At 52.9% G+C, this 15,094-nt stretch overlaps 1 protein-coding gene across 2 annotated transcripts; it reads right to left on the minus strand.

The window, feature by feature from the left end:
• Positions 1 to 276: 276 nt before the first annotated feature.
• Positions 277 to 12,308, minus strand: PLD2 (phospholipase D2). Of its 2 annotated transcripts, XM_065897467.1 has the most exons (25): positions 12,286 to 12,308; positions 11,626 to 11,735; positions 11,407 to 11,537; positions 11,159 to 11,301; positions 10,627 to 10,732; positions 10,469 to 10,534; positions 10,287 to 10,345; positions 10,047 to 10,139; positions 9,802 to 9,954; positions 9,009 to 9,158; positions 6,070 to 6,153; positions 5,849 to 5,927; positions 4,959 to 5,069; positions 4,608 to 4,778; positions 4,098 to 4,224; positions 3,805 to 3,923; positions 3,601 to 3,714; positions 3,356 to 3,460; positions 3,046 to 3,134; positions 2,826 to 2,939; positions 2,599 to 2,648; positions 2,199 to 2,333; positions 1,820 to 1,973; positions 1,322 to 1,436; positions 277 to 1,070 (listed from the first exon to the last, which is right to left on the minus strand). In XM_065897467.1, exons 2-25 carry the CDS (start codon positions 11,732 to 11,734, stop codon positions 846 to 848), a joined length of 2,802 nt encoding a protein of 933 aa, XP_065753539.1. In that variant the 5' UTR covers position 11,735; positions 12,286 to 12,308; the 3' UTR covers positions 277 to 845. The 2 variants fall into 2 exon arrangements, with proteins under 2 accessions (XP_065753539.1, XP_065753540.1); XM_065897468.1 differs by lacking the exon at positions 12,286 to 12,308 and having other exon boundaries at positions 846 to 1,070; positions 1,853 to 1,973; positions 11,626 to 11,734.
• Positions 12,309 to 15,094: the final 2,786 nt, after the last annotated feature.

Genomic DNA, 15,094 nt, shown 5'->3' on the forward strand with positions numbered 1-15,094 from the left:
CCTCACCTGAAGCTGCACCATCAGCTCCACTGTCCTCCAGGAGTCCTGGTTTGACCCCACCCTTCTTTTACCCAGGCATCCCTGTGTGAACACACCTGGTCTTCCCAGCACCTACTGACGGAGCTCCCGAAGCCACAGACGAGCGGAGCGGAGCTGAAGTCACAGAAAGAAGAAACCAGTGGCGTGGAGAGAGGATGAAGGGGCCTGTGCTGCTGTGTGTAGGCCTGGGGGGGCAGCTGAGACAAGCACTCAGTTCAGCCAAGGAAGCCGCAAGGACCTTTTCTAGGCTTTTATTTATGAAACGCTTATTGAACTGATACAGAGTTAGTGCCTGTCATCAGCTGGTCGGGGGGGTTAGTGTGCATCCCCGCACCCCCCGTCCCCTCCCCACCACGGGCACTGAAGCCGGGAGTGGCTCCATCCTTCCCTCCACCTTGGCAGTAATGAACCGGGAAAGGCCCTGGGGCAGGGAGGGCGTTCAAGGGCAGGAAGATGAAGGGAGAGATGGGAAGGCCTAGGGCAGAATCTGGTCCTCCTGGAGTAGGAGGCTGGCCCCAGGCATCCTGGCAGGTGTTTTGCTTCTCCTTTGTAGCAGTGGTTTGAACTGGGCAGCGAGGAGGATGAACTTCTCTGGACCCTCTCCTGCCTCCCCAGCCCGGGCTTGAGAGTGTCCTCTTGGGCTACTTCTCAAGAAAGTGTCCTCTGTGACTTCTCTAGTTCCCTCCGGGGATGCCTGCCTCCCCCAGGTCTCAAAGGCACTGCCCTCGGTCCTCAGGGTGAGGGGGCAGGGAGCCAGATGAGGTAGAGCCCAGCGGCTGGTGACCTCTCCCGGGCTGGAGCCGCAGCTATGTCCACACTTCTAGGGGCATCACGCCCTCCTTGCTCCCCAGGGGGGGCAGCAAAGACTCATCCTCCAGGAACTTGAGGGGGAAGTGGACCAGGTAGCCCTGGACCTGGGTGAGTTCAGACCGGGCCAAGGGAGGGCTGACCGTGGCCAGCGGCTCCACGGCCACATACTCCCGGAGTGCCCGCAGGGAGCGAATGGCGTTGGACGGCAGGCAGCGGAAGATCTGTGGGCGAGAGGCATGGAAGCCAATAAGGCCTGGGGAGACTGCCCAAGAGTCCAAGCCCAACTAGGCTAGATGCCCTCATGCCCACCATATCCCTCTACACTGACCCTGAGCCACTGAATCCCATTATGTCCCCAGACCCTCATCCTCTTATGAGGACGGCTGTGCGGGGGCTCCTCTCTATCCCACCCTAGACAGGATAATCCATGAACTTCCCCCTGCCAGCACCCCTGCCCACCCCCCTTGCCCACCTGCTCATAGATATTGGCATTGCTCTCAGCTGTGTCTTGCCACGACTGGAAGAAGTCATCACAGACAGGGTCTCGGAGATCCAGGTCCGGCCGGGCATCTGCCCCGAGAATCACGCTGCGGGAGAAAGGGGTCCCAGCAGGGCCAGATTAAGATCCTTTGAAAGCCTGAATACCAGAAAATTATAATGTGCCTACCCAGGTATTTCAAAATAGAAGCAATGTTAAACAGTACAATAAGTGTAAACGAGTCCAACAGAGCTTTAATTTGTCTCTACTTTGGTGACTACTTTAATGCTTTAAAAGATACACCAAATTACTTTTGAAATATTTGTTTCTCATGTTTTCGGTATCCCTGCTTTGCCGGTACCTTAAACTGGATGAGTCTGCCTCTTGGGAAATCCAGTACTACCTCTAAGCAATCCTCACACTTGCTCAAAAGGCAGACCCTCCCCCTTTCCACCTCTCCCACTACGCTGTAGCACCCCACCCCGGCTCTACCTGAAGCAGTGTTTCCGCAAACTCAAGGCAAACCTGCCCGCCTCATATTCCACACCATTCATGAGGGATGCCTCCATCTCCGTGTCCTCGATCAGCACAGCCAGCTCACTGTCCCGCTTCCCCAGTAAACTCCGATCATTGATGTTTGCGGAGCCTGGTGGGTGGTGCGGGACACACTGCGTCCTCCTGAGCCCAGGAGACCCCATCACCTCTACCCAAGAACCAGCCTGGGGGCAACACGCCTTCTTTGGCCTCCATCCCCAGTTGGGCCTCAGCTGCAATCTCCATCACCCACCTCCATCCCGTTGCCCCTGGCTGGGCCCTGCTCCACTTCTCCCCACCCTCCTCTCATTGCCGGGGGCCGAGATCCAGCACTGACCAATGATGACTGTCCGGTCATCTGCAATGAGCATCTTGCTGTGGATGTAGATGAGCTCTGAGACCGGGTGCCTACCCAGCTCTCCGTGTGTGCGAAGCCCACAGATGGAAATATAGTCCCGCCACGCTGTCCCCACTGTGAGTAAGAGATGGGGGGAAGGGGAGTGAGGTGAGAGGTACTCTCCATGTGCAGACAGAGCCCTGTCCCATCTACCTCCTCACTTCAGAAGCCCTGGTCTATATACTTCTCTCTGCAGTGTAAGGCCACCTGCGGGCTCAGGCAGTAGCCCCAGAAGCATGCAGGAGTGATAGCCTCCTTCCCTCCATCCCTGGGGCTCCAGTCCCTCAATTGCCCCCTCCCCGGGGGTCCAGGGCTTGAAACCCCAGCTCCCAGCACTCACTGGCTGCTTTGAGGCGATGTAGAATTGAATATTCCCCACGACACAGCGTCCTGAGGGAAGAGAATGGGTGAGGAAGGTGGAGACTGGGGAGGAGATGGGGGATGTCAGGAGAGAGGTGGACCTCAAAAGTCCAGCAAGAAGGGATCAGGACGGAGTCAGGATGGAGGCATAGGTAGGATGGGGCCATGGAGAGGCAGAGTCTGGCTGAGGGGGGCGCCGGGGGTCACCTGTAAGTGAAGTGCAGAATGGCCTGGATGGAGTTACCACCACCTGTGGAGATGTCGCCCTCGAACCCCGGGAGCAGGGGCAAAAGCATGTAGACTCGGAAGCACTGCCCCTGTCTGGGGAGGGGTGGAGTCAGAGGTGTGACCTCTCCCCCAAGGCCCACCCATCCAGTTGGGCTTAAACCACGCCCACAATCCTCACACTCTGGCTGGTCTATCTTACTTGTGGGCCTTCAGGATTCTGTCCACAATCTCATCGCCCACCTTGTTCAGCACCGTCCGTCCATCTGAGCAGCTAATGAAGAATTGATTCTGGGGCAGGGACCAATGAGAGACATCAGCAGTCCGGCCCCAGCCCCTGCCCTCAGCTCCCCGCTGCCATCCCCACCCCCAGGCTCCAGGTCCCGGCCCCAGGCTTCTGCATTTCTCCAGGCCCAGTATGTCAGTCCTCAACGATTGATGCCACTGACATCCTAAGTCTCTCCCCTGGGATGTCCCCTCCGTTCTCTGCCCCACCCTCACCCCGATCAGACCTCAATGTAGAGGAAGTGCTGGCTCTCCCTGATGGTGTGCAGGTAGGCATTGAGGATGGAGTTCTCCAAGGTCCCCGCTGACCAGCGGTCCACTGACCGCAAGACCTGGGGGGGACGGCAAATATGATGTGGCTCCTGAGCCCGGGAGAGGAGGGGTCTGGCGGGGGCTCTCAGGTCAGGGAGAGTGGGCCGGGGCATTGGGCTGAAGGGAGGGAGGCGAGGGCAGGCTGAAGTCGGAGACTCACCTGCACGGTGGCGCACTGCACTCCCGGGAGCATGAAAGGGAGCTGGTTTGCGGTGCTGGTGGACTTGGGCAGCAGGTAGGGGTACCTGGGTATCTTGTACTTGGCCTTGGTGGTCTGAGGAAGAGGGATGGCAGCGTCAGAGGGAGGTGATGAGCTGCCCCAGGCTCCCTCCCGCCCTCCAGCCTCACAGGAGGGATCGAGCACCTTGGTGAAATTCCAGCGCTGGATGAAGTGCCGGGCAAGGTCCCTGGCGGGTAAGCCATGGACCACCACCCCGACATCCCGCCATGGCATCCGGGGTGTGGTCTCCCTGTCAATGAAATCTGGGGGTCCCAGGAGAGTCAGGGGAGAGGTCAGGGATGGTCTCTTGGAGACACTTGGGGCAGAGAGGAGGAGGGTGCATTACCCTTGACCCAGTTCATCCCATCCTCAGTCCCAGCCCTGCCTTCTACCCCTGCTCCCTGCTCTCACGGGCTTTGGAGGAAGGGGACCCCTACCCTCAAAAGGCCGATCCAGCTGGACCCAGTCCTTAGTGATAAGATTGCTGTAGTCCTTGCCCAGCCAGAAGAGTTGGTTGTGAGAGAGGTCTGGTGTAGCCGGAGGGTCTGAGCATGAGGTGGGAGGCTGTAAGGGGAACACACCCAAGCCAGGGGCAAGGAGAGGTCATGGGGCTGTACAGAGCCAGGCCAAAGAGAAGAAAGGAGCACTGGGAGACTGGGAGACAGAGAGAGACACAGAGTAAGAATGAAGCAGAGAGAGTTTGATTCCCCGATCCTCCCCTTCAGATGCATTTGAAATCCCTAGAGGAATGGGGGGAGGGGTGGGTAACAGACATGGGGAGGGGACTGGGTCATAGTATATTCAAAGCAAGTTCTTGGGGTCCCAGAAAGGCCAAGGAACCCTGAGTGTGGGCTTGGAATGACTGGAGGGGAAGGCTGGAGCCGGGAAGGGGTGTGGATTTAGGTTAGCTGAGTTTGGGGGAGCTCAGGAAGGCCTTGGGGGGTTACCTGGGGGGCAGCTGACTCAGAGGAGTCCCGAAGGTCAGTCAGTCTGTAGTGCAGGTCATCCCAGCGGCCATAGGCAAGGTCCAGCCCCCCCAAGAAGGCCACTACTTGGTCCACCACCAGGAGCTTCTCGTGATGGGCCCACAGAGTCACCTGGTTTGGGTGGCGCATCACCTGGAGCAGGTATGGGGGAGTTCAGGAGAGTGAGCTTAGGTGGGAGAAGAAAGAGGAGGCGTTGGGGGAGAGAATGGAAAGATGGAAGGATGAGACGTTCAAGAAAAGGGAGGGTTGAGGGGATGGGAAAGTGTGGTGAGGAGGGCTGCAGGGAAGGGGTCTCTGAGGCCTGAGAGTCACCTTTATGTTGGGATGCAGTAGCATTAGAACCTTCTTGCTATAGCCACTGTTGATGGCCAAGGCCAACTCCACTTCCTTAAACAGCAGTACGGACACCCGGACACCCTCCTCCTGGCGGTCAGTGAGGGAATCAGATCCTAATGCCTCTCTCGGAATGACCCCTTCCCACCCTCCCAAACCCTTCCCCATGCTCAGGATTCCTGTATATTCCTCCTCCCTGCGTGGAGATCCTCAAAGCTCTGCCACTTACACCCTGATTTGATGCTTACAGCAAACCTAGATTGAATATCATCTATCTGCTCACCCATCCACACATCTACCCACCTACCCAGCATTATCTATCCACCCCTTTTCCCCAAAATTTCCTCATCCCCTTATCTACCATCTATCATTCATCCATCTACCTACCCACTCTCCTACTGATCCACCTTCCGAACCTCATATCCTTCTATCTATCTCTCTTTCCATCATCTACCCATCCATTCGCCCACCCACTCTCCATCATCCACATATCTTTCCTCCCACCCATCAACATCTATGGATGCTCCCAACATAGCAGACACTATGCCTTGTATTGGGACTAGTGATATTAATCAGCCCAGGGAGAGAGACAGACATGTCCACCCTGCAGTAACACAACAGAGTGTAATGGATACTGGGAGGAAAGTCTATACCAGGTAGAGGAAGGGCAAGAACAGGGAGGTGTCAGTTCTCCTTAGGGAAGGGGAGGCGGTGATGTTTGCCAGACACTGAGCCAGGATGGGCATATTTCCTCCTCCTCAAGTTTCAGATTCCCTGCCTTCCCCCATGCTACAGTACCTTCTAACCAATCTCCACCCACAGGCCACCCCGCCACCATGCTTCCCCTCCAGCCCAACCACTCTCCTCACCGCCTTCTTCTTGAGCATAATGTCCAGTCTCCAGTCATCTGAATGGGCCGGACGCTTCAGGTAAATCTCAGGACTCAACCTGGGATTCAGGGCAGCGGGTAAGGGCAAGCTAAGCTCCCGACAACAGTCACTCCTCCCCTTCCACTCCTTTTCTGACCCATAAGCTGATGTGTTGCAGGCCCTATCCTACCGCTTCCTGCTCAGGCTTTTTCCCCACTTACCACCAGTCTGTGATGAAAATCTCCTCTTGAGCTCGCAGGATGGCATCAGCTGCAGCAGCAAAGTAACCTGCCCCATTCACAAACCTGGGGGGAGGCCAAGCCAAGGAGGTCAGGGGAGTCAGAAGCCAGAAAGCTCTGGAGAGTGAAGACCGGAGGACAGTCATGGGTCAGAGGTGACAGCAGGGTCAAAGACCAAGAGTGCTCAGAGAGGTCAGACAGTAGCAGATATATCAAAGTGGGATAAATTTGCCAGTACGAGCTAAATAAAATTACAAACTACAAAAGACACAACAAACCAAAGAAAATGACTAAAGATTGGGAAGATTAATACATCACATATAAAGAGTTCCAACATATCAATAACAAAAAGACATATAGGGGGCTTCCCTGGTGGCACAGTGGTTGAGGGTCGGCCTGCTGATGCAGGGGACACGGGTTCGTGCCCTGGTCTGGGAGGAGCCCACATGCCGCAGAGTGGCTGGGCCTGTGGGCCATGGCCGCTGAGCCTGAGCGTCCGGAGCCTGTGCTCCACAGCAGGAGAGGCCACAACAGTGAGAGGCCCGCATACCGCAAAAAAAAAAAGACATATAGGCCAACTGAACAAAGAAAAGTGCTTTCACTGCGGAGGGCACGGGTTTGGTCCCTGGTTGGGGAACAGGGTCCCACAAGCCGCACGGCACGGCCAGAAAAAAAAAAAAAAGAGAACTGATAGTTCACAGGGGGAAAATGGCCAATCATAGATGAAAAGATGTTCAACTTCATCACTAAACAAGGAAATTGATATTAAAATGAATAACACTTTTTAAATTCACTAGATTGGCAAAAAATAAAATTGCAGGTTACATTCAATATTAGCATATGGGGAAGTGAGTATTCTCATAGTTTGTGAGAATATACATTGGTTTTATAGCTTTTTTAGAGGACAGTTTGGTATTACCTATCAGAATATTAAATCCACATACCCCCGATACCATTAAATGCACTTCATAATTCTATATCTAGGAAGACATCCTATTAAGTGCTTAACCAAAGATTATGTTCATTGTAGTATCGTTTATAAGACTGAAAGTGGGAAATAATGTAAATGCCTAATCTCTAACACGTGTTAAGTGAAAAAAATAAAACAGAGAGTGCGTGATCTCATTTACATTAAAACAAAAAGTAACATATATGCTAAGCACATGAAAATATGCAGGAAAACATCTGGGAGAATAAATATCAAACTATCACCAGGATTACTTCTGGGGAGAAAAATGGGATTTGGGGGAGGGGGTGTAGAGAAGAACTAAGGGCCAGGGGGTAAAGGCTTGTGCAGTGAACTTTAATTTTTTTACTTAATATGTTTCCGCATTGTTAGACTTTTAATAACTAACAGTCCTGTTTGATGGTGAAGAGCAGGGTCTTGACCCAGACTAGCTGGATTTGAATCCTGGTTCCACTGTTTACAAGGTGTGTGACATTGACAAGTTACTTAACTTCTCCTTGCCTCAGTTTTCTCACCTGTAAAGTGGATATAACAACTGTACCTGCTTCACGGGGCTGTTGTAAGTTCATAAACATAAAACACTCAGAATGGTTTCTGGCACACACTAAGTGCTACAAAAGTATTAGCTATGATCAGTTGTTATGTTAAAAAGTAAATCTCAGGCTTCCCTGGTGGCGCAGTGGCTGGGAATCCTCCTGCCTATTCAGGGGACACGGGTTCGAGCCCTGGTCCGGGAAGATCCCACATGCCGCAGAGCAACTAAGCCCGTGCGCCACAACTACTGAGCCTGTGCTCTAGAGCCCGCGAGCCACAACTACTGAGCCCGTGTGCCACAACTACTGAAGCCTGTGCGCCTAGAGCCCGTGCTCCGCAACAAGAGAAGCCACCGCAATGAGAAGCCCGCGCACCGCAACGAAGAGTAGCCCCTGCTTGCTGCGACTAGAGAAAGTGCTAGCGCAGCAACGAAGACCCAACACAGCCAAAAATAAATAAATAAGTTTTTTAAATAAATAAATAAATCTCTATCCCACCCCTCTAGGTCGTCACAAAGCATTGAGCTGATCTCCCTGTAGGGAGGGTGGGAGGGAGGCTCAACAGGGAGGGGATATGGGGCTATATGTATACATATAGCTGATTCACTTTGTTGTACAGCAGAAACTAACACAACATTGTAAAGCAATTATACTCCAATTAAAAAAATCTCAACACCACCTCCAAGAAAAATTCTTTCCATGACTCCTCTCTGCCTATGATAAAGGTTAACCCCCTCAGCTTAGTGGGAGTGGCACTAATCAGACCCTGCGACCCCCAGACTCTTTACTGACCACTGCTCCTCACGCTGCAACAATAGTCAGTCTTTGTGGTTCCCAAACACGCTGGGCTATTTCTAGCTTCTCTGCACGGACTGCCCTTCTCCATTTTCTTTATCTTGCTGAGGTTAACCTCAGGGTTACTGCCTTCTAGAAGCCAGTCCTGACATCCTATGCTGGGGCAGATGTCCCTCCTCTGTGCTTGGTACCCTATACCTACCACCAGCGTGGCAAACTCCCATTGTTTCGGGACTGAATCACCTACTGAGTCTTATCCCTGCCACTGGACCTGGCACATAGTGGGTGCTCGGAAAATGTTTATTAAATGGACGAATAAATCAGAGACATTTGAGATCACTGAGAACAGAGAGGGTCAGTGTGGTGAAAGGAGGTTAAAAAGGTCACAGGAGGTCGGAGAGGTCGGGGTCAGAGATTACCCAGTTTGGGGTTCAGAAAGATCAGAGGGGAATCAGATGGATCAGCATGATTAAACAGGTCAGGGGGTCAGGGAAATCTGAGAAGTCAAAGGGGGAGGTTATTGAGGTCAGAAGGGGTCAGAGGAGATAAAGAGGATCAAGGACTCAGAGAAACCAAGGAGGTCGAAAAGGCCACTGACGATTTCAGAAAGGATGTCAGTGTCTCACCACCGGGCCAGGGTCCCAGGCCGAGGTGGAGCGTAGCTTTCGTGCCGGTGCAGCTGTACAAAGTCTCTGCCCGGGCCATGGGCCAGCTCAGTGATCTCCTGGGCCCACCACCGTGCCTGCCGGTAGCTGCTGCACTTGAGAATCAAGGACCTGGACGGGAACAACGGGTGGACCACAATCCTCACCCTCCACACCTCTGGCCTGGCCCAGAAACCTCCCCTTTAGCTATCACCTCTTTCCTACCTCTTCCCTTAGTCCCTACTTGACTTCACAGGGACAGGGAGTGTATCTGCCTTATTCACAGTTGGGTCCATGGCACCTAGTATTGTGCCAGCCACTTAAGTTTGTTTTTTTGTCTTTTTGGGGTTTTTTTTGGCCATGCTGCACTGCATGTGGGATCTTAGTTCCATGACCAGGGATCAAACCTGCTCCCCTTGCAGTGGAAGCATGGCATCTTAACCACTGGACCACCAGGGAAGTCCCTTAAGTTTGTTGAATGAATAAATGGATGAATGCAGTGCCCTATCTTTTTTTTTTTTTTTTTTTAGTGCCCTATCTTTTGCACCAAAAGTCCTTCCCCCAGGCTTATACTCAACTCTCTTTCTCTGCACCCAGCCTCTAAGAGCAGCCCCAAGCATCTGACTAGGACAGTTCTCTGGTTCCAAATCATGGCCGGCTCCAGGGAGGTGGGAACGCCTTCCTTTCTTCCATGGTCTCTTCCACTTAACTCCCCTTAGGGCCCCAGGCTGGCTCTTCACTCACCAGGTGTTTGTCCACACCAGGGAGGCCTTACCTGTGGGAGGTGTCGATCCGGACCCCATACCGTGCGTCTGTGCTCCTTTTCCCCACCTGTACCTCGAAGCCAGGGTCGAAGAGCTGAACAAATGTGATGGTGCCGGTCTCGAGGCACATGTACAGCAGGAAGGAGTCCTTCACCACCAGCCACCTGGAGTGGAAGGGCTCTGACCATTCCTCCACGCCCCTGGCATCTCCTCCCTCACCCCCACCCACTGCCCAGCGGCTCTGCTCAGGCCTCACCGCTTGGACCAGCGATAACAAACTTGGTCTCGGCCACAGCAGGTGAGGCCAGGAACACGGTGGCCACCTGAGCGCTTCCGGATCACCCCCTCCCTGTGGGGAAAACCAGGAAGAGATGTTGGATGAGGCTGGATGAGGGATCCAGACCTCCAGCCCACTGTGCACTGCTCTTTCCCTATTCTCAGCCAGGGAGAGATCCAGATATTGGCAGATGGCGGGTGAGGGGTGTCAGACACTCACAGTCCTTTGGATCCAAGGTCTGGGATAAAGGACAGCTGACTGACTTCCAGAAACTCTGTCTGCAGAGGAAGAAAAAGGCTCAGAGGAGAGACTCTTATTTTCAGCCCCTCAGACTCTACCGACCCTGGTCCTCTGCCCCCTGCTCCATCTCAAGAGACCTGGCACCAGCCTCTTGACCTTACCATGGCATGGTAGTTGCGGTAGAAAGACATGGTCAGGAGGCGGTTGAGGTAATTCTCCAGATATTTCTGAAGTAGGGATGGGAAAGAGGGAGAGACAGATGGGACCAGAACCATTTGCACCCAAACACCTTCCCAGAGGACCTGGTGTCCGGTCCCACCTGTTTGCTGGATGCATGTCTGGCGGAGCCCTCAGGACCTGCTCGGGGTAGAGAGGGCATCTGTCTGCTGTTTGCCTCTTGGGCTGGAGAATAAGCAACGGCAAAGCTGTGGAAGTGATGGGGGAGGGTCAATAGGAGGACTGGAGGATGGGTGCCTAGGTTCCTGAAGCACTAGAGGTGGGGTCTTGGAGGAGGCGAGGGGCTGGCAGAAGGAATGCCCCTTACCCTGAGGATGGAGACAGAAAAAGGTGGGAGGCTGCCAAGGGTACTTTGGGCATCCAGCCCTGCTGAGATACTGGCCCAGAACCATGGACAGGGAGAGCTGAGCAGGGAAGGTTTCCTGGTAACCGGGGTCAGAGGAGCAGGCCCAGTGGCCAGAGTTGGGGGAGGAAAGCAGCTGGGGGAGGAAAGGCTGTGGTCTGGGGATGAGACAGACGGAAAGCAGCAATGGGGGCTGGGGCAGTGACATCCCATGCTGCCCCGCGGTGAGGGGGCACCTGCCCTTCACAGGAGGCAGTCTTGTCCCCCTCACCGAGCCAGAGGGAGCAGACTCATCAAGACTTTGTGTCTCAGGAGGTCCCGATGCAATTCCTGGAAATGACGGAACTTCTTCTTGGTTGTCCAGGTAAAGTCACCGTGAGTCAAGCGGACAGAATACAGAGTGCAGGTGCCCACCTGGGGGAGTGAGGAACTGACTGAATGGATGTTCCCTGGTTGGGTGGCAGCCCCCACTCTGGCCAGCCCTCCCCTTAGCCCCCTCCCTGGTGCCAGCCCAGCCACCTTGGATCCACTGGTGTATCTTTCAGTGCCCACCACCTGGGCTATGACGGGAACCCCAGGGGCAAACACCAAGGGGTGAATTTTCAGAGGCTGGAGGTTGTAGATGGCCAGAAAGGGGTGCATCCGGTCAGCTGACAGGAGAGAAAGTGGAAGAATGTGGACTCCAGGAGGTCTCAGCCCCCTCCTCCTCCTCTCCCTGAGGGCATCCTCCCTGTGTACCTGAGTCCTCTCCCTCCTTCAGAGTGTCCACCTCATCGGGCTCCATCTGTAACTGTCTGGAGTCCAGGTCACCCCCAGAGGGGAAGAGGCTCTCGGAGGTCGCCGCCATCCTAGGAATATGGGGAGGCCTCAGGAAGGTGACCTGCTTTGCAGAACCCTGCTCCCCCATCGCACCCCATGGTCTTCCATCTCCCACAGGTCCCCCGCTACCCCCCACCTGGCTCCCGCTGACTCCCCGTCTCTCTGATTATGACTCATCGGTCTGCAACGTCCTGCCAACCTGCCTCTAATCTCCATCCCCTATCTCGATCCTTCCTGCATCCAGAATGCCTGAGTCCCGCCTCCCGTCCCGTAACCAGGGTGCCGAGGAACACCCGGCCAGGCCCGGATGGCCCCGAAGTGGGACAGAGCAGAAGCCAGGGGAGGGGCCCCGGGGGTTGCCAGGGGTCCCGAGCCACCGGGGCTCCAGCCAGGCCAAGCCAGCTGGAAGAAGGGGTCCAGGCGGGAATGAGGAAGTTACGCGTTCCCCGCCCGGGAGGGAAACCCCGAAATCTGAGCATGAGGCTGAGTCAGGAGGACCCGCAGCCCAAGCTCATTCCCGTCCCCGCCCGATTTCCTGGGCCCGGCACCCCCGCGGCGCCTCCTCCCCGGCCCTCTCACCCGGGCAGCCGAGCCGGCGGCAGCGCAGCAGAGTCAGAGCGGGAGCCCACAACCCAGAGGGCCAGGGCGGGGCGGGCGCTCAGGGCCTGCCCTTGGGGGCGGGACGGCCCCCGGCCTCACCTCCTCCGGATTCTCGTCGGTCCTGTCCCGCCCCCGCCGCCCTCGGCCTGTCCTTGCAGTCCTGCGTGCGGCCTGGGCGCTGGGGCCGCCCTCGGCTCTGCGGGACGGCGCTACCCTCCCCGTGCATAGGTGCGGCGCCGTCTGCCGGGCTGTCAGTCTGTCCCGCGCCGTCGGTCCGTGCAGGCCCGCTCCTCCCTGTGGGCCCTCGGCCCTGCGCACCCTCCTCCGCTCGGGCGCCGGCCCCCCCCGGGGCCTCTCCGGCCACCGATCCCGCCAGGGCCCCTGGCGGGACGCGCCTCCGCGGCAGGGACCTCGCTGTGTCCCCTTCCCGGGCCGGCTGAGAACCGCATTGGCATTTGTAGATGGAAGGAATGACGAAAGGCCCGAGGGCTGGTGGCCGCAAATTCATCAACGTACGCAAGCTTGCATTCTTTCATTCATTCACTTACTGCGTACTTGCTCCGCGGCAGACTCTGAGCATACAATAGTGAACAAACTATCACGGGACTTGCTCTTCTGAAACTAACAGTCTAAGGGGAAACAGGAAAAATTTCAGGTTCTAATAGACAAAATATTTCATTTTTTTTTTAAGTAGATTTCTTTATCTCTTCTAGATGGAAGAGTGGGTTGATGGATATTTCTTCATGGACATTTGGGTTGTTTCTAGTTTTTGCCTGCTGCGAATAAAGCTCCTATAAACATTCCTGGGTAAGTCTTTGTGTGGCAATATGTTTTCGTTTCTCTTGGGTAAATAGCTAGGAGTGGAGTTGCTCCATCATTTTAACTTTTTAAGAAACTAGCCAAACTTGTTTGATCTCTAATTGCACACATTTATATAGAGGCAGGGTGAAGAAAGTGACAAATTAAAGGCTATTTTTAAATGGTCATTAAAAAGCACTTTTTAAACAATAGATCTTCATTGGAGTCTAATTGCTTCACAATACTGTTAGTTTCTGTTGCACAACAAAGTGAATCAGCCACATGCGTACACATGTCCCCACATCCCCTCCCTCTTGAGCCTCCCTCCCATCTTCCCTATCCCACCCCTCTAGGTCATGGCAAAGCACTGAGCCGATCTCCCTGTGCTCTGCTGCTTCCCACCAGCCAACTATTTTACATTCGGTAATGTATATATGTCGATTCTACTCTCACTTCGCCCCAGCTTCACCCTCCCACCCCAAGTCCTCAAGTCCATTCTCTATGTCTACCTCTTTATTCCTGCCCTGCAACTAGGTTCATCAGTGCCATTTTTTTTTAAGATTCCATAGATATGCATTAGCATATGGTATTTGTTTTTCTCTTTCTGACTTACTTCACTCTGTATGACAGACGCTAGGTCCATCCACCTCACTACAAATAACTCAATTTCGTTCCTTTTTTGGCTGAGTAATATTCCATTGTATATATGTGCCACATCTTCTTTATCCATTCATCTGTCAGTGGACATTTAGGTTGGTTCCATGCCCTGGCTATTGTAAATAGTGCTGCAATGAACATTGTGGTACATGTGGTCTCTTTTTGAATTACGGTTTTCTCAGGGTATATGCCCAGTAGTGGGATTGCTGGGTCATATAGTAGTTTTATTTTCAGTTTTTTAAGGAACCTCCATACTGTTTTCCATAGTGGTTGTATCAATTTACATTCCCACCAACAGTGCAGGAAGGTTTCCTTTTTACCACACCCTTTGCAGCATTTATTGTTTCTAGATTTTTTGATAATGACCATTCTGACCGGTGTGAGGTGATACCTCATTGTAGTTTTGATTTACATTTCTCTAATAATTAGTGATGTTGAGCATCTTTTCATGTGCCTCTTGGCCACCTGTATGTCTTCTTTGGTGAAATGTCTATTTAGGTCTTCTGCCCATTTTTTAACTGGATTATTTGTTTTTTTGATATTGAGTCACATGAGCTGCTTGTATATTTTGGAGATTAATCCTTTGTCTGTTGTTTCATTTGCAAATATTTTCTCCCATTCTGAGGGTCATCTTTTTGTCTTGTTTATGGTTTCCTTTGCCGTGCAAAAGCTTTGAAATTGAATTAAGTCCCCTTTGTTTATTTTTGTTTTTATTTCCGTTACTCTAGGAGGTGGGTCAAAAAAGATCTTGCTGTGGTTTATGTCAAAGAGGGTTTTTCCTATGTTTTCCTCTAAGAGTTTTATAGTATCTGGTCTTACATTTAAGTCTTTAATCCATTTGCAGTTTATTTTTGTGTATGGTGTTAGGTAGTGTTCTAATTTCATTCTTTTACATGTAGCTGTCCAGTTTTCCCAGAACCACTTATTGAAGAGGCTGTCTTTTGTCCATGGTATGTTCTTGCCTCCTTTGTCGTAAATTAGGTGGCCATATGTGTGTGGGTTTATCTCTGGGCACTCTATCCTGTATCATTGGTCTATATTTCTGTTTTTGTGCCAGTACCATACTGTCTTGATTACTGTAGCTTTGTGGTATAGTTTGAAGTCAGGGAGCCTGATTCCTCCAACTCTGAAAAAGCACTTTTTAAATAAGTGAAATATTTTAAGATAGGGGGTAAAAGGAACTGCCAAACTGTTTTCCAAAATGGTTGTTGTGTTTTACATTTCCAAAATCTATGTATGATAATTCCATTTGTTCTGCAGCATGGCCAACGTTTGATATTGTCTATCTTTTTAGTGTTAGCCATGCTAATAAGTGTAAAATAGTACATCATCA

This window comes from Phocoena phocoena, chromosome 19, assembly GCF_963924675.1.
Source record: "Phocoena phocoena chromosome 19, mPhoPho1.1, whole genome shotgun sequence".
NCBI classification, from domain to species: Eukaryota; Metazoa; Chordata; class Mammalia; order Artiodactyla; family Phocoenidae; genus Phocoena; species Phocoena phocoena.

Coding starts and splice junctions, on each gene's coding strand:
- PLD2 (XM_065897467.1), bottom strand. CDS start 11,734: ATGGCGGCGACCTCCGAGAGCCTCTTCCCCTCTGGGGGTGACCTGGAC. Junction 11,302..11,406: donor GATACACCAGTGGATCCAAG/GTGGCTGGGCTG, acceptor TCACTCCCCCAG/GTGGGCACCTGCACTCTGTA. Junction 3,135..3,355: donor AGCACTTCCTCTACATTGAG/GTCTGATCGGGG, acceptor TCCCTGCCCCAG/AATCAATTCTTCATTAGCTG.